This window comes from Camelus dromedarius, chromosome 11 (genome assembly GCF_036321535.1).
Source record: "Camelus dromedarius isolate mCamDro1 chromosome 11, mCamDro1.pat, whole genome shotgun sequence".
In the NCBI taxonomy this organism is placed as follows: Eukaryota; Metazoa; Chordata; class Mammalia; order Artiodactyla; family Camelidae; genus Camelus; species Camelus dromedarius.
This window is the reverse complement of record NC_087446.1, coordinates 322429-347904: the sequence shown is the minus strand read 5'-3', so window position 1 is coordinate 347904 and position 25476 is coordinate 322429. Positions and strand designations below refer to the sequence as shown.

The window sequence follows — 25476 nt, the reverse complement described above, 5'->3', positions numbered from 1 at the left end:
CTGGTGCGGCTGTGGCCCCCCCACCAGCACAGACCCCTCAGTGGACTGGGTGGTTAAGAGGGTGGGGGACCCTCTGGGCGGGCCGAGGACACGCAGCCACGTGGCTTGTCATTAGCTCTCTTTATAGATTCTGGTTCTAGGAGCAGGTTGCCTGCGGCCGGCCGGCCGGGGCCAGCACGCTGACAGGGCGGGTGGGAGTGGACTATTTACAGGCCGACGGCGAGGGCTGTACCATGGCTGCCCCCGGCGGTCAGCTGCGACTCCAAAATAAGTTAGAGCCGGCGGGCGGGGTGGGGCTGGGCGGGGACTGTACACACATCAGGGGCGGGGCCTCAATACTGTCAAGGGCGGGGGCTGTAAACATGGCCGGGGGGCCCTGCCCACCCCTAGTGGTCTGCAACGAGTGGACGACTGGACGCAGGGCCGGGCTCAGGCGTCTGACAGGCAGCTCTGGATCTGGTCCACCCACTGCTGGGCTGACGGCACGTCCTGAGCACAGAAGTTGTAAACACGACGTGTCGTCTTCACCTGGGGACAGGGAGACACTGACTCCACGGCCCAACCTGGGCAGCCACCTGCCCCCACCTCCCTGTGCCCCAGTCACAGCTCACGTCAAAGAAGGCCTTCTCATCCACGGTCTTGGGGGCACCCATCGTGGGGGTGCCAGGGGCCACGGCCTCCACCTCTGCCAGGTCGATGACGCCCTTGCACTCGGTATCCACACGGTGGTCATAGTAGCGCAGCTGAGTTGGGGCAGAAGTCAGGGGAGGCTTCCCCCCCACCCCACCCCCCACCTCCCCTGGCTCACTGACCACTCACCTGGTGCTTGGTCTTGTCCAGCACAAACCAGCGGGCCTTCCAGGGCTTCATGAAGGCCCCTTTCTTGTACAGGGTGCCCTCGTAGGACCTGCATTTGCAGCAGAAGGGGCCGAGGCCAGTATCAGGGCCCAGTGACTGCCCTGCCTCCCACCCCCACCAGCCCCAGCAGCAAGACCAGGGCCTCTGTCCCCAGACTGACCCCAGCCTGGAGCACAGGGCAAGGGAAACTGAAGCAGCCCGGGGCTGTCCCCAGAAAGAAGGGACCCCCACCCCCTCACAGGACAGACACGGGGGAGGGTCCCACACCAGAGCCTCAGGGTACAGGGAAACAGCCTGACAAGCAGAGCCAGGCCCTGGTCCTCCGTGGAGCAGGCAGGTCTGGGGAGACTGGCAGCATGGCCCCTCCAGGCCCAGAGAGCGGGATGCAGCCTCACCTGGAATCTGCTTCCCCATCACTGGGCACCATGCCTGCCTCATAGGACCCCATGGCCCCGTCCCCCTGCCCTCTGCAGCCTCCGCAGCCTGGCTGTGGTCAGCGGTTCTGTGTCCCAAACCCTCCCCACGCCCACTTGCTTCTCTCCAGCAACTGTCAGCTTCTGCTCAGGCCACCATCATGGCCACCCCACAAATCACTCCACCTAAGAAACTAGAAGCGGCCCCCAAGGCACCTGACCCTGATCTGGGAACCACCCAGGACCCCGGCGCCCCCAGCTCAAGGCGTTCATGCCGCAGGGAGCGGTGCTTCTCACACCTGTTTTCACTCTCAGCTGTCTGGAACTGGCTGTACAGGGTGCTGGTGCTGCGGCGGGCTGCCTGGCGGGAGCCAGACGCGGTTGAGCCGCTGCTCTGGTCACTGTCCAGGCTGAGGCTCAGGGTGGAGCCCGCAGGCCCCTCCTGCAGGTACACCCCCAGCGAGCGGCGGTGGTGGGGCACACTGGACACCAGCAGGGAGCTGGGCACTCCCTGGGGGCAGGAGGGTGGGCCTGTGTCAGCGGGGTGACCGCCACCTCCTCCTGGCAGCAAGCCCACCCCAGCCCCCCACACCCACACCCCACTCACACGTCCGTCTGGCCGGCCTTCAAGGCGCTGTGCAGCTTTCACCCGGTCCCAGGCGTCTTTCCAGCGCTCAGGGGGTCGGCCCAGCTCTGTCTCCAGCCGCTGCAGCTCCTGGGGGAGAATTCGAGAACTGAAAGATTATTCAGAAGAACATACTCAGACTGGGATGTGAAAAGACAAAAGGATGGAAAATACAGGAAAGTGAGACAATGAAAAGGTCTAACACACGTGTAAAGTGTCGTACAGGAGGTGGCTTTGGGCAAAATCAACAGCTGGAGACAATAGTTGAAACTTTCGCAAAACTAACAAGAGACATCAAAAGTATAACCAAGAAACACTACAAACCCCAAATGGGATAAGCTGAGCACAAACCCAGGATGACACAGGAAAACTCCTGAAAAAGAGAAAATTCCAAAACTAGGCAGAAAAAAGACATGCTGTCTTCAAAAGAGCAACGGTGAGCTGACTTCCACACAGAAAGACAGTGGACCTGGACGAGCAGCCAGCCATGCAGCGCCGAGGCCCTGAGACGGGACCACGGCAGGGGCCAGAGCACACCAGGCAGACTGATGGGAGCTCGGGGAGGCTCATGTGCCTGGATCTGCAGGGTGGCAGAGAGAGGAGGAGGCGGCACTGGCCAGAGCCCTAGAAGTCCAGAGAAGGCCTCCTTGAGTCTTCGGCCAAACTGAATGCCATGTGCAAGGCAAGACATCACAGGCCTGGCAGAGAGCAGCGACTAATGCAGGAAGGTGTAAGAATGTGGAGCCAGAGTGGAGAGACCCTACTGAAGACACCAGACCTTCAACTGAAACCCTGAAGAGACCACGCACTTGGAGGAGGCCTCCTCTGAACCCCGGGGAAGGCTTCTCTAGAGCTGCCCGAGCACGGCTGAAAACAACCCTGAAAGACCAAGCTGACCTATGGGCTCACTATCTGCCTGCAAGAGTAAAACCCAAGGCTAGAGGAAGAGCCTGTGACCCTGAACCTCGACCATGTCCAGTTCACAGAAAATTATTAGACAAACAAGAAGGCAGGAAGTGAGAGCCATCCTCAGAGGAAGAGACAGACCCAGAAATGAAAGATACTCAATTAGCACACAAAATACTCAAAATTGTTACAAATGTGTTGAAGATTTAAAGATAGACATAACAGTTGAGCAGATGGGGAATCTCTACAGAGAATAAAAGCTATGGAGAAAAACGGAAATTCTACAGCTGAAAAATACAGTATCTAAAGTGGAAAATTCAGACAGGCTTAAGAGCACGTTAAATCTAAGAAGGAAACGAGTTCTGAGCTTGAAAAGAGAGTAACAGAAATCATCTAAAACGAACTGCGGAGAGGTAGCAGTGGAGGAAAAAGACAGTCGGAGCCTCGGTGACCTACAGGACAAGAAAGTCCCAGAGAAGAGGAGGGAGAGATCGTGCAGAAAAAACTTTTTAAAGAAACAGTGGCCTGAAATGTATTAAATTTAATGAGAACTATCACTTCATACATCTAAGAAGCTTAAAGAGCTCCAAGCAGGACAAATACAAAGGAAAAACACATGATGGCCAAACTGCTGGAACCAAAAGCAAAGAAAAAATCATAAAGGTCACATCACGTGAAGTTTACAAGAGTAAGAACCGTCACCAACCTTTAATCAGAAACAATGCAAGACAGGGAAGAGCGGAATGACACCTTTAAAAGGGAGGGTGTGAATAGCTGTCAACCTAGAATTCCATCCAAAGAAAACACCCTTTGAAAAGGCACAATGAAGGCATTTTCATGTGAACAAATGCTGAGGGGATCTGTCACTGGCAGACCTGGGTTACAAGAAACATTCAAAGTTCCTCAGGCTGCAGGGAAATGATACCAGAGCAGATCTACACTGAAAGAATGAAAAATGCTGGAAATGGCAAAGAGAGGGCTTTTTCCTTGTTTCCTACTTTCTTTAAAACAAAGTTAACTATTTAAAACAAACGCAATACATGCTGCGTGCTGATCTCCTAGGTAAAAGTAAAATGTTTGATGACAAAGCCATGCAGGCTGGGAAGGGCTGAGTGGGTAGTTCCCTGGGGGGGTACAATCCAACCCCAGATGGACTGTGACTGTGGGCACTGACGACCCATAAATGGCTCAAGATATACCCCCAAAACCAAACAAAGTGGACAACACAAAATAATAATAAATAAATACTCAACTGTTAAGGAAAATAACAAAAGGAAGAAAGGAGCAAAAAATAAATGAGGTAGAAAAGAGCCAGAAGCTAGACTTTACACCAATAATTAAATATAAATGGATTAAAAATTCCAATGAAAGAAAAGACGGGTAAAAAGAAGAGCAAACCACATGCTGAGTACCAGAAACTCACCTTGACCGTAGACACAGACCTGTCAGAAGCGAAAGCGCCACACACGGTAACGCCGCACAGAGGCTGCTGGCTGGGGGCCCGGCCCCCAGGCCACAGTCTTCCCAGAGACAGAGAGGAACACTTCTCTGCTCTGTGTCTATGGGTCACTTCCGCCCACAGAACTACGACCTGGCTCCCCCAAGACCTGGGTGGCAGGTGTCTTCAGACCACGCCAGTGCTGGGGCGTCGAAACATACTACCTGTTTGGTTACATCTCACCACCTCCTGGAGAGGCAGGAGTCAGTATCCCTGCCTCTCCCACAAGGACACTTAGATGCTCACCAAAGCCAGCCGGCCACAGAGTGGGCAGCGGGATGCAAACCTTCCTCTGGTCTGGACCTGAGGCCCACTGCCTTCTGATGGCTCGGCCCCAGAGAGAACCCTGGCCACTGGATGGCCGCCCTCTATGCCACCCCCAGCCCCTCCCCGCCCATGGAGCTCTTTTCCCTCTCCCAGAGGTCCCTGCCCTATTGGATCCTGATTGCTGAGGCTGAGCAGACATGCCCACCAAGGACAGCAAAGAGAGGGTGAGAGGCCGGAACGTCCATCCCAAGCTTCCAGGCCTGTCTCTGAAGGGGGCACCAGAGGGAAAGAACCCAGCAGAGCACTGTCCACATTAGGGTGGGTGGGGCAGCTCGACCTCGGTATGACTGATGGCCAGGCACACGAGGAAGAAGAGGGCAGAGGTCTGCAGAGGACAGGGAGGGCACCTGGGAAAACGCTGATTTCCCCTAAGGCTGACCCCCACGAGCCCGGAGCAAGGAAGCCGAGTCCTGAGACCCGGGGGTTCACGGTAACAGCCTCCGGTGTCCACAGGGAGCCATGGGTACCAACCGCCAGTAGGGTGGGGGAGGGCAGGGCCACAGGACCGGCGTACATGCTCGGACACCCCCTCGGAGTCTCAGGGCCCAGCCAGGCCGCACGCACCTCCAGCAGCCGGGAGATGGCGTCAGGCTGGACCCGGGGGCGGCTGTCGTAGCAGGGCCACACCACCCGCCGCCTGCTCTGGGGGGCGCCCCCATCGGGCCGCTCCTCCTCCGGGGGTTCGGGGGGCCCCTGCGCCAGCTCCCAATCGTAGGGGGGGCCCTCGGCCAGCGTCTCCTCGGTGTAGAAGTCCCACACCTTCAGGTTGGACACGTTGCTGTAGGGCCGCAGGACCTGGGGGGCGGCCTGGAGTGAGGAGCTGGGCCGGTGGGAGCCCGGGCCCCACCGCGTCCTGCCCAGGCCCCGGCTCACCTCCGCGTCCTCGGGCGCGTACATGTAATTGTAGAACACGGGCGTCCTCTTGCTCAGCCGGTCCACGTACTCCCACACCGACCGGCACGCCTGCTGGCCCCTGCGCTCCCCCTTCTCCTCATACAGCAGCCCTGCAGCGGCAGTGCTCAGGCCACCCTGCCCCGCTCCCCGGCCCCGGGCCCGGCTCCGGCCCCGGCCCCACCCCCACCCACGCCCCGCCCGAAGACCACGCCCCCAGCCCACCCGCGACCACGCCCCTCCCGGCGACCATGCCACACCCTTACGACCAAGGCCCCGGCCCTGCACCCCCTACCCAGCTCAATGCGCTCATAGTCCGAGTCAAGCAGGAAGGTCCGGAAGCGGCGGGATGCGTGGTGGTAGCCAAGGAACTTGAGGTAGAATGGGCTGAACTCGAACTCCATGGGGAACTGTAGGTGGACCTGTGTGGGGTCAGGGGTCAGGGGCTGGCGGTCAGAATGCACTTCCCCTTACCACAGCCACCTGCTCACCTGGTGCACGCAGTCCAGAAACTGCAGGAAGACAGGTGTGAAGCCACTGCTCTGCCCGGCCAGGGTGTGGGCCCCGCGGTGGCTGAATCGATGGCCAAAGGACAGCCACTCCTTCTCCACCAGCAGACGGAAGCCCTCCAGAGTGCGGTAGAAAGGGTCTGAGAGCAGCTGCACCAGGGACACCACCTACCAGCACCCCCGCACGTCAGGAGGGCACAGGTGGAAATCCTTGGCCTGCCCCCCACCCTGGCCGCTGCGCACCTGAGTGGTGATGTCCCAGCCGTCCTCCAGGCTCACCAGGACCGAGGAGCCCGAGTCCAGGAGCTCCACCACCAGCACCGACACCTGCAGCAGCTTGTGGATCTATAGGGACCAGCAGCACCTCAGCACCTCCTGGAGCCCTGGCCTAGGACCCCAGCACCCAACCAGGCCAAGACCCACACCTGGGGACAGCCTGTGAGGCAGACACAGCACTGGATGGACATGAAATGCTCTGGCATGCTACCCCCCACCCGCCCAAGTCTCCTGGGCCTGAAGAGGTGCCCTCTGTCCTTGAGGTGCCCAGCCCCACCCTGACGGAGAGTGGAAGCCCTGACAGAGCTAAGCCTGGCCTCCCTCAACCGTCCGGGTCCACCACCAGGAAGTGGCCATCACCCCCTCCCAGAGCCCAATACTATCGGACAAGCAAGACCCGGCCTGCCTTGGCTCTAGGTAAGTGGGGGCCCAGCACCCAGGCAGGGAGTCCCTCCCCATGTCCCCCTCCCCCACACTGAGGGCAGGGGCATAGAGAGACCTGAGTCAGCCACTCTGAGTCTTCCAGCGAGCGCAGGAAGGAGGCTGGGCCTGGCTCGGTGGCAGGACAGCCAGGGACACATGCCTTCAGCAGCTTCTTGAAGCTGGCTTTCACCTGTCGTGCCTCAAACACCTCAATGGGCACCAGCTCCCACTGCTGCAGCGGGTCTGGCCGCACACCCTGGAGGAGACCAGCCATGGTGAGATGTGCCCAGGCCCTGTGCCCCTACCTGACCCTGTGCCCCCTCCCCAGTCACCTTGAGCTGGGCTTTGTCTCCAATGATGTAGAGCGCTGCACGCTGGGGCCGCAGGAAGCCTGGGTCAGGGGGGGCCCCATTGGCCTGGGGGGGGCTCAGCATGTCTCTGCCTGCTAGCCGGGAGCCTACATCACTGCTGAGCCCCCCACTGCGCCCACCGGCCCGGACACTGCCCCATTTACCTGCACAGAGAAACCGTGTGAGCGCCTGAGTAGGGCTGGGGCACTACTTGCCTGGGGCTGAGCTCCCAGGGCAGGGAAGGGTGGGACTCAGGGCATCAGGCTGTTAGTGCCCAGGGCTGTGGTGGGGGCTGGGTTATGCTGGTCACACGGGGCCGTTAGTGCCAGGTGTGTGGGGACGTTAGTGCCCAAGGTCACTCAGTCACATAGGGGCCATCAGTGCCAGGTGTAGGGGAGCCGGCCTATGTGGCCAGTACGGTACCTCGGGGCGCGGTCCGTCTGGAGGCCGAGGCCGCCATGGGGTTGGACAGCGTGGTGACCCTGGCTCTGGGGCTGGGCACTGGGGGCACAGCAGAGAGAAGGCTCAGGCCTGGCCCGGGGGTGTGCCCAGAGTGTGGGGGGTGGGGGCTGTGGCCCAAAGAGGCTGGGTTCCCACCAAGCACCCTGGGGTCCCCAGATACAGTGAGGATCACTGCTGAGGCCCTGTGGGCCCCCAGGGCAGGCCGGGGAGCAGAGGGCCCAGGGACAAGGAAGACCCTGGGCTGTTCTTCCAAGCCTCCTCTATAGCCCATCTCTGCAGCCCCAGCCCCATGGTCACTGCCTGAACTGCTCAATGGCACATGGCCACCAATCGTCCTCTGCCCAGCGTAGGGAGAGGGGAGGCCACGAAGCACGGCCTGGAGACGACCAGAGCCCGGAAGCTCCCAGCCTGGAACCTTGCAGAGCGGTTCGGTCCAGGACACAGGTAGGCCTGAACCCCAGCGGCAGGGCCAGCTTAGCAGACTTGTGAGGGCTGGGCCCAAGGCTTACAGGCTGGGACCACGCAGCCTGGAGGCACAGGAGCCTGTGTGAGGAAGCTCCGCAGCGTTCTCTGGCTCCAAAGACGGCACCTGGCCCTGCCCCAGGCTCACCTGCTGCGGAGGGCACAGGGCACCACAAGCAGGCACACCACCAGCCTACCAGCTGCGAGCAGAAGCACGGGCACCCAGAACGGGGACAGTGTGTCCTTGTGATGCAGAAGCCGGACTGGAACGCATGTATGGCTGAGGTGAGCTGAGCCCCTGTACACCCTGGGCAATGAGGGGGTGGCCCATGCCCAGAACTCAGGGACACCAAGAGGCACCGGTGGGCTTTGGGGACAGTCAGGGAAGACACAGGCACTAGAGGACAGAGGATCCTGAGGAGAAGGCGCTGCCTGCAGGGGCCACTCAGAATCTCTGGAGAGCAGAAAGAGGAGACAGCGTGACCAGAGGTAAAGCATGCCTAATGACGGACGCTGGTGTCTGGACAGCAACATTCCAGCAGAGGAATGAGAAGGGGAAGGTCTGTGCCCCTCCAGAAGGGGAGGTGCCAAGGCCAGACCTCTCTAGGACAGCATCCCTATCAACTACCAAGAGGGCAGACTGGCCGCCCCTGTTCCCAGCCCCCGTGGCCTCAGCACCCAGCGAGCGGTAACAGATGGAGGCTGAGGCCTGCGGGCGACACGGGGACGGGAAGGCGAGTGTGCTCCAGCAGCCAACGAGGGGCCAGGAAGGAGGCCCTCCTCAGGCCTCACTTAGCGGGGGGTGAAGGCCCTCTGTTCCGGAGCCTCTCCTGCTACAGGAGTGAGGGGCAGGGCCACCGGGAGGCCCTGCCCTATGAGCAGGAGCAGCCTGGGCCAGGATAGGGGCAGTCAGCCACAAGGAGGGCTGCAGACCTCGGTGGTCAGCTCACAGGACCCAGGACAGGCAGAGAGAAGAGTCAAAGACGATGCCCGGGCTTCCGGAAGGTTCGGGCCACAGAGGGTGCCACCAGCCCCCAGCCCACGTGAGAACCCCAGTGCATCTGGGGGCCAGAGCAACAGCAGAGAAGAACGCAGACAAGCGTGAGGGGAAGGAGGAAATCAGGAAGGCCTGGCCAGCAGGTGAGCCCCGGTGTAACATCTGCACGAGCCAAGGTATGCGGAGGGTCTCACAGAGAAATGACCCCTCATGTGACATCCCCGAACTCTGAGCACGTGACAGCCAGGATGGCTCTGGGTGGCACAGATCAGCCATCCCACCAAACCTCCCAGGCAGACATTGTCACCACATCTGCTCAAGTACAGGCACTGGGCGGCTTAGGCCAGCACTGGGCCACAGTCCGGCCCCGCGTGGGCAGCCACCCAGGCCTCATGCCTCCAATGGAGAGACAAGACCTCCAGGCACAGACTAAGAGGCTACTCACTAGACACCAGGCCCCAGGCACAGAGGAACAACGTGGGCTGGAAGGCAGCTGGAGCCATAAATCCAAGGACCAGCCCTCAAGGAGGCCCAGCACCTCTCAGGCGGGTGGAGAGAATGAGCCACATAGGGCCAGAGCATCCACGAGGGTCTTGGAGGGGAGATGGGGGAAAGACAGGGTGAGGTGCAGGGTAGGCCTGACGCAGAAGTGATGGCCTTGGAGGGAGACCCTGGAGGCAGCGGCCCATTCTGACACACACCCCTCCCCGCCTGCATGCCCTCGGGCCCTGATGGGTCTCCTGTCTAAAATCCTCTCCCAGCACCAGGCACCCACATGGCCCACCTCCCCAACAAGGTCCCCGCCTGTCACCCCCCAGAGACCAGACCACCCCTCGTGGGCAGCAGCACACACTTTCTTGCATCCCCGAGCACCTGTGGGAGCCACGCTGCACCATGCCTGGCGGCCCCCAATCTGTCGGGCCTGCAGCCTCTTCTGCACCCTGGCCTACTGGGACCTTGCAGAGCAGGACAGAAGGTGTATGAGGGGGCGGGGCTGGTGTGATCAGAGGGAGGGAGGGTCCTGTGGGCCTGGATTTGCCAGGGGCAGCAGGTCCAGTGTTATGTTCAGGGGGCCCGTGGTGGGGACAGGGACGCCATGCAGACAAGGCCCAGGGGGCCAGGACAGATGAGAAATATGGTGGCCAAGCGGTAAGGTGACTGGACGGCGGGTGGGCAACACTGCAGGGGGAGCAGGACGAAGGAGGACAGTGTCCAGTGACACCAAGGCCCTGGAGATCATGGGCAGGGAAGATGCAGAGGTCAAGAAGCCTGGCTGAGGGGGAATGGTCAGAGCCGGGCCTCAGGAAACTTACCTGCTCCCACACCCCAGAACTTCTGTCCCCTTGCTGGCCAGCCCTCCATAAAAGCCGCCCCACCCCCAAGTCCTCCCGCCCTGAGGATGCTCACCGTGGCTGCCCATGTGGGCTGAGGAGAAGCCGCTGAGGGTATTGCGTCCAGATGTGTCAGCATAGCGCGGCATGGAGCTGACAACAGCCTGCAGGTACTTCTCCTGCTCCAGGCTGCTTGAGTCCGCCTGGGATTGGCCTGCAGGAGGAGGCGGAGCTGGAGGCAGAGCGCAGTGGGTCGGATGGGGGCAGGACAGGGTGCAGGGGGCTCGAGGAGCAGGGTACCTGGAGATGGCGCGTTCTGGGTCTTGAAGAGGCCAACGACCCCTTTGCCATGCAGGCCCCCCGAGCGCAGGAGCACGGCCTTGGAGCGTCCGCTGCGCCAGCAGACCACGGGGAAGCGATTCTGGCGGTAGCAGCGGGAAACGCGCTGCAGGGCATTGTCCTGGACGCTCTGGGGGACGATCAGCAGCCCGGGGTAGCTGTGGGGAGGCGGATGTGAGGGGAGGCAGAGGGGCCCTCCCCCATGCTCACAGGCCAAGGCACACCTGGACCCGTGGCTGGGCACCCCCCAGGCCTGCAGCCTCCTACACCCGCGGTGCTCACTTGCCGGCCCGCTCACCTGCGGCAGATGGCGTACATGCGGTTCACCGGGGAGATCCGGAAGGGCTCAGACTTGGCCCGGCTCAGGCTGCTGCTCAGTGTGCCCAGCCCCAGGCGTTGGTAATCGCGGCAGCATGCCCGCTCCACCAGGCTGCTCATGGTCATGCGGTCCGAGGGCTTCAGGGCCGAGGAAGGGGTCAGCGTGCTGGGCTCCAGCTCCTCTGACACTGGGGTGGGCCAGGCACACACGGGGGTCTGCACCCACAGACCACCCTGGCCCCCACCCTCCACGTGGGGGTCTCCACCAGATGGCCGAGGGCTCCCCACACCCCCACCTGAGATCTCGTCCTCCTGGTCCTCAGTGGGTGTCTGGCCCCGGTGCTCCCAGCTGGGCGGGTTGTACTTCTTCCGAGTGACATACTGCCGCCCGATGGTCTTCTTGGCGTTCTTCACCAAGTTCCGGGACAGCGTCCTAGGGCAGGCGCAGGGTCAGCAGAGGTGAGAAGAGTGGACGTGGGGACGTGCACACGGTGGTTCTGGGAAGGGTGGGTTCCCTGGCCTCGGCACTCAGCTCCACACCTGAAGGAAGGACCTTTGTCCTTGGTGGTGCGGGGTGGCCTGCCAGGTGTGTGGGCGGAGCCCAGGGTGAGTGCGAAGGTGCCCCTGATGTCCGGCGGGTACCGCAGTTTGTGCAGCTGCTTGCGGAAGAGCTCAGCGCTGTCGGACCCCACCTCCTCATCAAAGGCCATCTTCAGCAGCTGCACCAGACAGAAGGACCTCAGCGGCTGGGTGGCCCCAGGGCCTGGGCCCTGACCACAGAGGCAGGTGGGCCTGTGGGACCTCCTGTGCTGCGTCAGACACCTCCTGAGGGGGCGCCCCAAGGACAGAGGGTCAGAAGAGCTGCACACGGCTGCGGCTGAGGAGCCCAAGCTCTGACCATGATTCGTTCATCTGTGTGTTTCAGTTGGGCTGGGCTCACACAACACACTCCAGACACAGGTTCTAGGGTTAGGGCCTCACTAGGAAACGGGAAAACCTCAGAGGCCGGCACATCACACAGGTGGAGGACACCCAGCCAGCGCACAGCGACTCCCGTGAACTCAGGGATCGCAAAAGGCTCAACGCTGGCTCAAGCCGGCTCGTGAGACTGAGACCAGGGCTCAGATGCCTGCCCTCCCGGAGTGCCCACAGACCCCAGGAGCGCCCGCGCCCGGCTGACCTGAAAGGTGCAGGAGCGCAGCTGCAGCCCGTCCTGCAGGAGCTGGTCCACAGGCGTCTGGACGCTGATGCGCTTCTCCTTGGTCAGCGCGGCCACCGGGAAGGAGCGGACCACCACCTGTTCCCCCACTTGTGACAGGCCGGGCCAGAGTCAGGGGATGGAAGGGGGGGGGTCACAGAGTCCCAGGGTAGCCCAGGCAGGTGGGGGGGGAGCAGGCCACAGGCTGTGTCCCACAGAGACCCTGCAGCCCTGAGGACGGCAGAGGGCGGGGCAGAGAAAGCCCCACTCACCCCGGGACGGGGTGCACAGGCAGAAGGGGCCGAAGGCTCACCCAGGGGGTCGGTGGGCATCCCCGTGAAGATGACCCGGTATGTGGTGAGGAAGACGGCGCCCTCAGCTGGAAGCAGTGCGGGGCCGCCCCCGCTGCCCCCGGCACCTTCCTCACGCCCATCGGGTAGCAGGTAGACACGCAGGCCATCCAGCACACACTCCTCGCCGGGCAGCAGGCGGGGCCGAAGCAGTTTGGGCTGCTCAGGGACAGGAGTGGCGCCTCAGGACACAGCCTGGCCCCAGTGCCCACAGGCCCCCCGCCCCCACTCACCTTCTGGATGGGGGGCAGCCTCTTGCTCTCTCTGTGCACGGCCTCCAGCGTCTCAATGTGCATCTGGACGATGTCTGGGGGAGAGCAGCTTTCACGCCCTGGCCCCCGCCCACCCATCCAAGGGGAGTGTCTCCAGGCCCGGACCCCGTACCTGGCACCATGACATGCAGCCCCTTGAGGTGGTCGCTGGTGACCCCACTCTCTGTGCAGACCTTGTCCACGAAGCGGTTGATGAAGCGGACCACGGCCCCCGCCACATCGCAGGTCTCTGCGTCCTCGAAGCCGCTCTCCGTGTCGTAACTCTCTGCCACACTGCCCGCCATGCTGGGCCGGGGAAGGGCACAGTGGGCATGGCCGCCCACACGAGGCCGTCCCACCCAGGTCCCAGCCCCGGCCGCACCCCACCTGTTGGTGACCAGGCTGTTGCTGGCGCTCTCCAGGTCACCCAGCCCCGCACGCTCCCGCAGCAGCCGGCTCTTGCTGCTGTCCAGGGGCAGCAGCAAGTAGCTCATGCGGTTGGCATAGTGGATGGCCTGGCTGAACACTGTGCTCTCCTCCTTCTGCACCAGCTCCTGCTGCTTCTCGCGGCTCAGGGTGGGCCACAGGCGCCTCTGCTCAGACGCCACGTCCAGGGCCGAGCGCTCGTCCTCCCATCCAGGCACCTCCCCGACCTGCCACAGGGCCGCAGGTGAACCAGGGCCAGGCCCGCCACTGCCCTGGGCCCAGGGAGCACCCCCGCACCTGAGAGGGGTCTCGGTCCTCGGCAGGCTCCAGGTAGAGGGCCCGGATGTGAGTCTGCACGTCCCCGTAGAACATGGCCTCCCAGAACTGCGGCGTGCTCCACACCACGTGCTCCTGCACGCAGCTGTACGCAAACTGCGTCACCCCCGGGCTCAGCTTCTGCAGAGGCCGAGTGGGAGTCAGTGGGTGCAGCGGGGAGGGGCAGGGGAGATGCTGTGCCACCCGGCACTCACCCGGCAGAAGGCCGTGACCAGGGGCAGCAGGGCAGCTGCGACGCCGTGCTCGTCCAGGGAGGTGCAGTCCTGCAGCAGAGCCGGGCTGTTGGAACCTGTCCCAGTGCCCATCCCACCCGACTGACACCGCCGACAGGGCAGCACCTCCCACACTGTCCCTGAACTATCTCCACCAGGTCCCCAGGGCTGCTCGGAGATTGGGGGCAGGAGACTCCCACACCAGCCTCCAACAAGAGTTCTCCCCATGCCACCCTCAACAGCAGACCAATGTCTCCGTAGTTGTTGGCGTTCCCAGAAGACTAGGGAACCCTGCACACCCCAACCCTGCAGCCACAATGCCAGTAGGTGGAGGCCCAGTCTCACCTGCAGGCAGCAGTTCATCATGCGGACAACGAAGTCGAACTGCTGGTGGTCCAGGACAGCCCGATTCTGCTGCACATGCAGGTGCAGCTCCTGGGCGAGGCAGCGGCGGGCTGCACGCCCCTTCAGCGCCCTCAGCACAGCTGGAAGCAGCTGGGGACAGGGAAACAGAAGGAAGACGTGAGCCGAATATAGATCCAACCTCTTGGAGGGGCTGGAGGGAGGCACAGGAAAGGCTTGGCACAGACGTGGGAGGCCAGAGCCCAGGCTCTAAGAAGAGGACACCCACAGCCACCTGGGTGAGGTGTGCCCAGACTCCAGAGCTTCACTGCCCAGGAGGCACCAACACTCTACTGGACCCAGCCCTCCCCACACAAAGTTCATGGCATGCTCCAGGTGAGGCCCCACGGCCCTAGCTCAGCACTCACCGGCTTGGGGGCCCTTAGCCCCTCGGCCAATCAGGGACTCAGTGTCTAGAAAGCAGAACCCTAACACAGAGCAAGCAGCTGGCTCAGCACTGGGCCGGCAGAGAAGGGGCCAGGCTTGTCTCGTGCTCACTACCATCCACTGTAAAACAACTGGAACCCTGCAGGCCCCCAGTAAGGGGCAGGTATAAGAATTAGGTGATTCACATGGGCCCACACAGCCATGAAACACGAGGCAGACTCAGCGGCTGCCGTGAGACCTGAAGTGTCAGTGAACACCTCAGAGGGCGAATTTGTAAGTATACTCCACAGATAAATGACCCATGTGGGTCTACGTTCTTTTTTGCCAAGGATAAGGGAGAAACTTGAGTGGGGGAGATATAGCTCAGTGATAGACCACGTGTTTAACATGCATGAGGTCCTGGGTTCAGGACCTCCGTTTAAGAAAAAAAGAAACTTAACAGCAGGAAACTTCAGGGTTTTCTGGTAACTGAAAGTTACAGTAAATTCCTTCTGCTGAGCTTTCGCAGGAAGCTGTTCTGGCATCCACTTGCCCTTTCTGCTGGTCCAGCTCCCTCCGGTCGCAGCAGGTGAACCAGGGCCAGGGCTCCTCTGAGAGCCACTGCCCTGGCCCAGGTTGTCCCCAGCCCCGGAGCCCCGGCACTTCCTATGCCTGGGGCGCCCTCACCTTCTTGGCCTCGAGCATCTTCCCCTCAAACACGTAGGAGATGCAGTTGCGGACCACCTCCAGCCGGCGAGCGCTGTTGCCATGGAGCCCACTGTTCCGCTCAAGGATAGCGGCTGGGAACCAAAGATCACACTTACCTCTGACCTCACGCCCCACCCAGGCCACACTTGAGGGCCCCCTCATCCCCATTACGCACTCATGGGGGGCCCTGAGGGCACAGTGGTCCTCCTCTCGGCCTTCACGGCCGGGGGTGCGCCCTGCATCTTGGCCGTGGCCTGGTCCACTATCCACTGCACCATGCCCTCGTCCAGCCGGGGGAAGGGCCGGGGTGCCCGCCGCAGGTGGCTGGCCTCCCCTGGCCTCTGCACCTTGTGCATAGCCACAGCGGGGTATGGGTTCTCCTGGGGGGACACAGGCAGGCGTGGGTAAGTGGCTGGGGGCACAGTGACCTCGCCAGGCCAGCCCACCCCTCGTGTCACCCGCCGTACGTTCTTGTAGAGCTGCTCCGCCAGTTCCTTGACGTGACGCAGGACACGCTGAGGGTGGTTCTCGTCTGCCCGCATCCTTGCCACCTCGTGGGCCACCAGCTGGGGGAGGAAGCAGGGTCAGGTGGGCTGGCTGGGGCGAGGAGAGGGTGGTGGGGGCTCCTCCCAGCTGCGGTAGGGGCACACCTCATCAAATAGGTCTGTTGGGCGGTAGGGGACCCCGCGTTCCGACACGAAGCCTGCGAAGGCCATGCCCTCCAACACCTTCATCAGGAAGTCGTCCTCCACCAGCCCGCGCTGGCCCAGGAAGGCCGCCTGGGGAACACGAAGGGGTCAGCACCAGAGGCTCTCACCTCTCCCCACCCCACCCCTGCCTGGCGCCCACCTTGTGAAAGCGGATGACAGGCTCCGGGTGGATGCGGACCATGTGCAGACACCAGCGGTAGCCTTGCAGGAGCTGAGCAAAGAGCCGTAGGAAGACGGCACGCAGCTCCTTATCCTGGGGCATAAGTGAGTGCAGGTGAGTGCCAGGCACTCCACTGGCCAGGCACCTCTGTCTCTCCTGCCCCTCCAACCTTCCTCCACACAAAGCCACAGAGCCTCCTCTAAGACGGTGCTGACAGGCACACCTGCACAGGATGCTCCGAGGCTCACACCCTCCACACCTGGCCCCTGGAGGAGTGCTCGGCACTACCAGCAGCCAGCAGCGGCAGTAAACCTGAGGAGAGGGCATGGATGGCCATGGGCCCCCCACCAGAATGGCAGTGACCCCCACCTGCATCTTCAGGGAGGAAGTAGACATTGTGGGTGGAGGGAACGCAAGATCGGCCAACTCCAGCTCTGGATCCAGGACCTGTCCAGGCAGAGGAAGTGGGGTCGGCTGCATACCTGCCCGGGCTCCAGGCCTCCTGCCACCAAGTGACCCCACCTGGCTTCCCTGAGGCCCCGGCCCTCCCTCACCATGCTCAGAACACTGTGCGTCTGACTCTGCAGTGGCTCCGGCAGGGGTGGGATGTGCACACACTCGGGGACAGTCACTGTCCCTCCATCGAGATCAGCAACAATCACATCCAGCTGTGGACCAAACGGGACGCGGGGTCAGGGACCCACAGGCCAGTCAGCAGAGCCTGGAGCAGCAAGGTGTACACCAAGCAGGGCCCTCACCAGCTCTTGGGCCTCTGCCTGGAAGGCGGCGTTGACTCCAATGATGAAGGGTGTGGGCGTGCTGAGCACCTCCAGGAGCTGCGCCGGCAGGATGGGCACATACGTGAAGCTGCAACGGGACTAGGCTCAGTGCGGCCGGGCCCACAGAGGGCAGGCAGGCGGCGGGGCTGTGGGCGAGTGGTTGGAGGGGCGGCAGTGAGCACCTGTATCTAAGAGGGAACAGCAGCGCCAGAAGCCCCCGGCAGGCATCGGAGAGGCGCTGGTAGCTCCGGGACAGGAAGAGCACCTTGTGCTCCGTGAGCGCAGCGCAGAACAGGGACAGCACGTTGGTGATGCCTGCGGGAGGGACAGCTTAGAGACCCTGGCACTGCCCCAGCAGGGAGACATCCGCGTGTGCCCACCGGCCCCAGGGCAGGAGAGGAAGGACTGTGGGTAGGTGGCTGGCTCACCCAGCTGGCGGAAAAGCAGGGCCACGCTGCAGCGGCTGATAGGCAGCGAGTCGGTGAGTGGGGTCTGGATGACCTGCCGGTCACCAGCTCCTAAAGAGATGGTTCTCTGTGGAGAGAGAGAGACCAGTGCTCACTTGCTCCAACCAGACCTGCGAGAGCCTAGAGCTTCACAGCCTCGGTCACACCTAGGGGATTGATAGGTGCGCCTGGCCAGGGCGGGCAGCATGGCAGGAGGGACAGCCACGCCAGCCTCTGTAGGCCCCCGCAGTGCTGCAAAGAGAACTCAGGGCCTCTGACCTGGGGCAGGGACGGGGTCTGGGTGGGCAGAAGAAACAAAGAATCCGTACCACTCCGTCCTCAACAGAGTCCAGCTGCACAGGACAGACAGGCAGAGAGACACAGTTAGACACACCCACGCAAGGGCACAGACCAGGGACGGACGGATAAGCTGACGCCGACATCCAGAGACAGGTACACCCGAGGAACAAGAGGGCAAGAGGGACCGAAGGGGGCCAGGAAGAGAGCCAGGAAGAGAGCCAGGCGAGACATGGCACACAGGCGAGAGCGCAGGGCCAAGACAAGCTGACAGGTGGCGGCACCAAGATGTAGGAAAGCATCCCAGGCTGGGGCCGTGCTCAGCCCAGGCTGGATTCCAGGGGCCTACCAGGCCCCACCCCATGGCCTCGGGCACCAGGAAGGCCTGTGGCTGCAGCGGGCAGCAGCTGTCCTGACCCACCTGCGAGCCCCCGGCCAGGGGGATGACGCATGTCAGCAGGTTCCCCACCACACTCTCCAGGCCCACGTTCAGGCCCTCCACGTGGATGGTGTAGATGAGACCAAGGCTGTTCTGCAAGGACCACCAGTGGGGGGTGAGGATGGCACTGCCGGCGGGAGCACCCCATGTCCAGCCTCAAGCCCTGGCTGCCCACCTCACCCTGAACACCTCCGCGTGGTCCAGTCGAGATACCAGCACCAGCGTCTTCGGAGCAAACAGCTGGCCTGGTGAGCCAGATGCCGTGGGTGACGGTCGCACTGGGCCTCCCTCATCGGCCTCCTCCTCCCTCTCGGCGGCGTCCTGGGTGCACACCCCTTCCTGTGGACAAAATCCCCGTCAGCCCCACTCTCAGGCACGCCGCCTGAGCCCAGGGGAGGATACAGGTGACTCAGACAGGACTGGCCCTCTGGGAAGTCCAGCCTCCATGAGGCAGGGAATCAGGACCAGACACAGCCGGGGGACACATGCAAGCAGAGGACGACGGCCCCAGCCGGAAGCTCAGCGCCGGGCAGGCTGACCTGCGTGGGCTCCAGGGGCTCCCAAAAGGTCAGGCAGGCGCAGTAGTGCCGCTCAGAGTTGATGTCGGTGAGGACAGCAACAAAGAAGGTTGGCGGGTTCCTCTCAGGACACAGCTGCCACCCACTTGGCTGGCAAAACTGGTGAGGAAGGGGCCAGAGTCAGCAGTCGGCTCCCTCTAACTCCTTGCCCTCTAGTGACTGCAGAGCCAGCGCCCGGATGCCAGATTCCAGTGAGCAGGCAGCACCCTGCTCCGTGACCTGGGTGCCTCCTGGCCCTCAGCCCCTCCACCATAACAGGGAGCAACGGCCTCGGGCCTCCCTGTACGGGGCGAGGACCCTGTGACGCAGGGCATGGGCCCCACCACCACAAGGAGGGGACACCATGACAGGACTGCCCTCTGGTGGTGGGGCCAGGCACTGCAGCAGGTCCTCTTAGTCCAGCAGGGCCTCCCCGCACCATCTCAGCACCCCCTTCTCAGCGCACGGCCGTGCGGGAGTGCCCCTCACTCACCAGCTCGATGCCCTGGGGGAACGGGTTGTCCTCCCAGTCCTTCTCTGGGAAGCGCTGCAGGATCTGGCCCTGGCCTTCCCCACTCCCTGAGGACAGGACAGGGGGTCAGGGCGCCACCACCTCCCACACCCCCACCCACTCAGGAGCCTCAAAGCCCTGAGTGGAAACATCTCCCCCACCCTGGCAGCAGACCAGCCTCAGCTCCCAGACCTATAGTTTCTCTAAGGAGAGGCCACAAGGCAGCCACAGAGCCCAGGGCCACCAGAGGGCACAGGGAGTAGCCCTTGCTGAGGGGTCAGGCCCCCTGCAGGCCTGGGGCTGGGCCAGGCACCAGAGCACAGAAGCCCCAGCCCGGGGTGGGGGGTGGGGGGGCGTGCACTCCCTGCTCCTGCCCTCACGCCCCCAACCGCATCAACTCCCTCAGCCAGAACCATAGCCAGCATGCCAGCCCAGCTGCACGGCACCTGCCCCTCCAGGAAGAGGACAGTTGTTCCAGACTGTTTCACAGCCAACCCCCAGCCTAGGCACTCAGTCCCCACGACCCCCTGGCCTGCTGGACAGTAAGCGAGTGGTGTGGAGCTCTCACACCTGTTGTTTCTGTCCCAGACTGCTGCTTGTCCTCACTGCCTCTGACAAGATGGGCCCAGCAAAGGTCCCAGAAGACAGCCAGAGACAGTGGCAGCTGGCAGGAAGGACAGGAGTGCCGTCATGGGCACTGAATGTGGTGGCACAGGCCTGCTCCCTGCCTGCACAGGTCACTGCGTGCAGCCCTGGCTCCCCTGGACCAGGGTGGAGGGCTGGGGGGCAGGGGCACATGTCCCAATGTGTTCCCCAGAGACCCCCCCCCCCGACTCCTTGAAGCCACAGGGCCCGCTAAGTCCCATCTGATCTCCTCTCGCCCACTCCATGGGCAGGGCACTGCTCCCAGATCCAGTCCATGCTGGCAGGGCCAGCTGGAGGCCCCTGTCTTGCTCACCCTCTGTGGAGCCAAACCTGGAGGCATGATGAGGGCCAAGTCAGGGAAGCACCCCTAACAGGCCTCGTGGAGGATGGACATGGGTCTCTGTTCTTCCTCAAGCCCCCACCCAGCGTGGCAGCAGGGCGAAGTAGGAACAGACAAGAGCCTCCCCACCTTCACCTCCCACACATGACCAGCAGGCACCACCAGCCTCGACGCTGCTGCCCATGCCAGCAGAAAAGCAGGGGCAGATAGGTAAGGGGAAGGGCTGCCCAAGGCCCAGAAACCCACCAAGTGCAGACTTGGAGGACCTGTCACATGCAGCCTCACGTCCAGCCAGCCTGGTCTACCAGGACCTGAATGGGCACAGGAGCCTCAGACAGAGCTGGGGGCCTGGGCACAGGCAGGCAGGCCCCAGCAGGAGGCATTCCTTAGGCCCCTGGAAGGCAGAGGAGCTGGGTCACACGCACTCTTAGGCGACCACCCACCCTCCAGGATCACGGAAGGAGGTCAGCAACAGGCAGCCTGGGAGAAGGGGGGGTGAGGGGCCATGACTCTGACTCACAAAACCTCAGCTTCCTGCTCCCCTCCCCCTTTCACCACTGACATCGAGAAGAGGTGGCAGACAAGACAAGGTGGGGGAGGACAGGTGTCTGCTGGTGCCATACACGTGCACATGCAGCACGCGGGGTCCCTCCAGGCCCACCCCCAAGGGCCACAGTCAATAGGCCCAGGCTGGCTCACCCTGACCCACAGCTCCTTCCCCTCCACTCCCCCAGGGGCCGACTTGTGTGCGGCCCCAAACCACCACTGGGCACAGCCCAGCTGGCACCTAGGGCTCACCCAGTTCTTGCCATGAGGCAGCAGACTGAGGAAGAGGGGTATGTGCGGATGGGACGTAGCCTCTGCCCCACAGCCTGTCCCAAAGCCGGGGGACAGGCAGCCTTCCGCAGCCTCTCCCCACAGGGAAGCGGGCAGAGTGGCTGGCCACTGGCCACTGCCCACCCTCCCTGCCTCATTCAAGTATGAAACCCCACTTGCAGGGCTCCAGGACCCTCTAAAGGACCAAGTGAAGGCTTTCCCTGAGCTGTCCCAGCTGCCCATGGAGGCAGGTGGCCAGGCAGGGCAAGTGAGTGTCCCCCGCTGGCTCCTTCTGTGGGCCATGACAGTCCCCAACTGGCCCTCAGATCTCAGCCCAAAGAGTGTCCCCTCCTCGAGGCAGCGCGTTGCCCCCTGCCCAAGCCTGGGGCCTGCAGTGGAGCCCCCAGGACCTCCCACCTCTACCGCACCCTTCTGTGATTCCGGGGGCACTTGTTGGCCAGCTGGGCCAGACAGGAGCTCCACGAGCTGGAAGCTGCATCTCTGTGCCCATCGCGGCAGCTGTGCCTGGCACGGACCGCGGCTGAACAGGGCTTGCTGAACACACACAGCCGGCTCCACCACCATCCTCCCACACCCAGCCCCGCTCACACCCCACAAGCAAACATGTTCTTCAGTAAGAAGTGCAGGACAGCTTCCGGAGCCCCGAGGCACACCAGGACACAGAGGCCCTCCCAAGATGGGTGCCCCCTGGAGGGGCCTGACCCCCTGGTCTCCCCCACCCTTCTCTGAGACCCCAGCCTACACCTCAGCTCTGTGCTAACGGGGGCCAGGCGGCAACCAGGCTGCTGGCCTGCATCCTGGGATGGGGGCGGGGCTCTGCCACATCTCCCAGTGTCCCCACCCACTCAAGCCCTTGTGGCCACGGAGGCAACCTACAGAAGCTGAATTCCCTGTCCCACCAGAGCTGTCCCACCTGGGGGTAGACACCCCCACCCTACAATGACAGGGCTAATCCAACCAGCACAGCCGTGCAGCACAGCAGGGTGCTCTATGGGGGGGCCCCAGGAGGAAGGGCACCAAGGTCCCCTGAGACACAGACAGGGACTAGAGCTTCCTCTCGCACCACGTCCCCACAGCCAGCCCCGTGGGGGAGAACACAGAGCTCGCATCTGTCATCTGCCTGCAACACCATCACCAGTGCCAGGCTCCGACGCCTGGGCCGGCCCCAGCCAGCATGTGCTGCGGGCAGAGGCAAGGAAGGATGGCTGTCTCCCCTCCTGCCCCGCCGCACACGCCCTGAGATGAGCCCAGCTGTGGGAAGGACAGCACCTTCCTGCTGCTCCACCCTCCCAAACCTCAACACACAGGCCACTCCCAGCCAGCCACAGCAGCAGGCCATGTGCAGAGGGGCCGCAGCCTCTCCGACTTCCTCCAGTCAGACTAGACTGGCTCTGACCCAAGGCCTTGGACCCTTCAGGCTCCCAGGGTGGGGCGGGGAGCCAGCTGAGGCCATCCCAAACAGCCCCAACCTGCTCCAGAGGGAGGGCAGGAACATGGGTGGGGAGAGTAGATGGGGCCCAGGAATGTGGCCAGCTCAGCAAGTCAAGACTGAAAGAGGCCAGGCCATGGGATAGAAGGTCTTTTTCCCAGATATTGGGGGGTGGAAGATGTGCACTTACTACCTGGTCAGCTTGAACACATTTCCTGCCCCGAAAGACACACCCCAGTACTGGCCAGACTGTGTTAAATCAGCTGACCACCGTCAGGGCCCTCCTGGGCCAGGAATGGGGCACGGGTGGTCTCTCCAGCCCCTATTATGTCCCCAGAGCTGGGCCCCCTCCACTCACCAGGGGAGGAGTCTGCACCCTCTGAGATGAATGAAGGGGTCCCACCAGCCACTCCTTGCCCTCCTGCCTGAAGCAGTCTGCAAGGTAGTAACATGAAGCCAGAATGCTCCCTCAGGCAGGACTCTGGGGCTCAGCACCCAGGCCCTGCATCCAGCAGCTCCGGACGGGATGTCCAGATCCAGGCCAAGGACAAGACACCCCCTACTCTTACCCTCTCCACCGAACCCAAAAGACCCTGTGTCTTGCCCCAATGTTCTAGGCCTGCCAGCAAGCAGGGGGACCGCCACCTCCTGCTGAGGTGCCTGCAGGTGTCCACACACCTGCTGCTCAGCATGAGCAGCACACCCATCATTTCCCAGAGCCTCTCACACGAATGGTTTCACGTGTGTGTCCATCTTGTGCTCACAGGAGCCTGGAAGGTCTGTGTGACTCATCCCATTCCCAGATGGGGAACTTGGGGTGCCAAGGGCCTAAAGACTGGCACAAGGTCACAGAGATATCAAATGGTGAAGCAGGGACCCACCGACCCCCACTCTGCTTCAGACTTCCCCACCACCTCACTCTGCCCTGGGCCCCACAGTCAAAGTTCCAGCCTGTGGGCTTGTTCCTCACAGAGATGGACCAGTCCTACCAAGGGAGGCCCTGAGGGTGGCCTGCCAGCAGCTGACCAGCTCCAACCCAAGAAGGCAGTGGTTAGGGGGCTCCATGGTCCTCCCACCCCTGTTGCAGTGGATGTCTTGAGACTTATTCCTTCCGGCCACTCCGGGTGAGCAGGCATTGTGGGCTCCAGCCTTCTCCCCTGTCCTGCTCAGAGTCCACACACACCTGGGGTGCCCAAGCCTGTGTGGCTCCAACCAGTTTGCCATGGAGCCCACCCATGACTCCTTCTGCCTCCCTGACATTCCCTTCAGCTGCCACCACCATCAGCATGCCTTCTACCTGTCCTCTGCCTGCGGTCTCTGCCTCCTCAGCCCTCCCTACACTGCCCTCAGCATCGTCAGCTGCCAAGCCCACTCTACTCATGCAGCCCCTGCCCTGGCACCCAGCCCAGGGGCCTACCCTGGTGCAGCCCCTTGGCCATCCTTGTTTCCCTGGATCGCATGCAACCCTCTGCTCCAGATGACAGGCCCTCCTCACTGCCCCCTCCCCACAAGCCTTGAAGCAGATGGCTCTCTCTCTGGGCCTGAACAACACAGTGAACTGCAGGACGAGGACAACTGGTCCTTGCCCACAAGAACTCCCTTTCTGGAGGGAGAGATGTGCTCATGACCAAGAGCGACTGGATGGATATGCACACAGGTGGAGCAGAGAGGAGGAGCGAGTGCTGAGTGAACAGGGACTGAGGAGTGTCTGGAAAGTGCAGGGTCCAGCAGGTGGAGGCTCAGCAAGAAGACAGGCAAAGAGAAGAGAAAATCCAGGTCCTGGATGGTGACAGTGGCTGCTGCAGTGACAAGAGGCAGGGTAGCTTGGGGTGGGGGGAGGGGGTGCTCAACCCCACCCTCAGCTCGAGATTCAGCCCCAGTCTGACCACACAGCCACCTCCACCACCCCCAATGACATGTACTGCCCTCTTGCCACGGGGATTTGAGCCCACAGCTTGGCTCTGGGTTAGCCCGGGGGCGTGTCCCAATCCCTCTGTGGGGTCTCAGACCAGGCACTCAAACTCTCCGCCCTGACTCCACTCTACAGATGGGAGCAATAGGAGAGAAACCTCGGTGGGCTGCTGAGAGGAAGTGAGATCACACACACACAGGGCTGTGCAGGGCCTGGCACACCAAGTGCGCTCCCCAGCGCCACTGTCTCCCGACTGCTGCTGATGTCATTGCCAGGCTGCTTTCTCCTACCCTCTGGGCTGAAGGGCTCTCAGACATAGGCGCTGACCCTAGACGGACCTCCTGGCCATCGGCACCAGGCACCACACTGATCCCCAACCCAGGGCTTGGCTTGCAGGCATGAAGATGCAGGCCTTCTGCCAGGAACCTTCTCTCTCCTCCCCACGGTTCCTCCTGAAGTCCTTCGAGTTCCAGCTCAGACACCACCTCTTCAAGAAGTAGTCCCTGAACCCCATCCCTCTTCTGCATCCCACCCAGCCTCCTGGACCAGACACGTCACAGGGGCCGGAGGCTCCAGACCAGAGGCACTGGGGGTCAGAGGAGGGGCGTGCAAGTGAACGGTCCGTGCCCCCGGAGGCAGAGCCGCCCGGCAGTCGGCCAAGGCGGAGAGAGCCCATCCCACCCAACTGGGAGTCAGGAGGCCGAGCCGCCCCAGGGCCCTCCCACCTCCCGGGCGACGCCGAGGCACTGCCGGCCTGGTTCTGCCCTGAGAGAGGCGGGCAGGCTAGGCTCGGCCCGCCCAGTCTCATCGCGCTGCCCACCTTAGAGAGGCAGGCCCTCTGCGACCCCCGACCTCAGACCCCGACCCAGCCCAGCCGGCAAGTGTCCTGCTGACCCTGGAGCAGCCCCGCCGCCGTGACCGACCCTTTCCGGCTCCCGGCCCCCCGGCCCCGGCTCTCGGCCGCGCGCCGGCACTCACCGCGCGGGTGCGGCCCGAACGCCACCAGCACAAAGTAGTCCGCGAGCCGCGCCATGGCGAGGGGCGCGGGCGGGCTCCGCGGCTCGGGGACGCGAGGGCGGAGCGCTCATGGCCCGGCCTCGGCCCTGGCCCGCGCACCCCGGACGCCCCTGGCCCGCTCCGCGGCGGCGGCGGCCAGGGTTCCCGCCGCCATCTTCCCAGC

General features: G+C 62.8%; 1 protein-coding gene across 2 annotated transcripts; it reads right to left on the bottom strand.

The window, feature by feature from the left end:
• Positions 1-105: 105 nt before the first annotated feature.
• SBF1 (SET binding factor 1) lies at positions 106-25476 on the bottom strand. Of its 2 annotated transcripts, XM_031463542.2 has the most exons (41): positions 25275-25476; positions 19116-19201; positions 18605-18742; positions 18246-18404; positions 18048-18158; positions 17312-17417; positions 17066-17198; positions 16863-16971; positions 16659-16772; positions 16474-16551; positions 16084-16197; positions 15885-16013; positions 15702-15800; positions 15410-15614; positions 15214-15326; positions 14104-14253; positions 13741-13809; positions 13508-13666; positions 13172-13437; positions 12918-13090; positions 12767-12840; positions 12497-12692; positions 12166-12293; positions 11526-11704; positions 11282-11418; positions 10966-11173; positions 10629-10825; positions 10405-10542; positions 7500-7577; positions 7059-7240; positions 6803-6982; positions 6271-6372; positions 6010-6195; positions 5814-5940; positions 5501-5631; positions 5192-5422; positions 1879-1986; positions 1571-1782; positions 820-907; positions 612-743; positions 106-528 (listed from the first exon to the last, which is right to left on the bottom strand). In XM_031463542.2, exons 1-41 carry the CDS (start codon positions 25327-25329, stop codon positions 430-432), a joined length of 5679 nt encoding a protein of 1892 aa, XP_031319402.2. In that variant the 5' UTR covers positions 25330-25476; the 3' UTR covers positions 106-429. The 2 variants fall into 2 exon arrangements, with proteins under 2 accessions (XP_031319402.2, XP_031319404.2); XM_031463544.2 differs by lacking the exon at positions 7500-7577.

Bases quoted from the DNA above. Each gene is read 5' to 3' on its own strand.
- SBF1 (XM_031463542.2), bottom strand. From the start codon at position 25,329: ATGGCGCGGCTCGCGGACTACTTTGTGCTGGTGGCGTTCGGGCCGCAC. The intron at 18,743-19,115 runs GTGAGTGAGGGG...CTTCCTCACCAG, and splicing joins TCCCCCAGGGCATCGAGCTG to TTTTGCCAGCCAAGTGGGTG. The intron at 10,826-10,965 runs GTGAGCGGGCCG...GCCTCCCCACAG, and splicing joins ATGTACGCCATCTGCCGCAG to CTACCCCGGGCTGCTGATCG.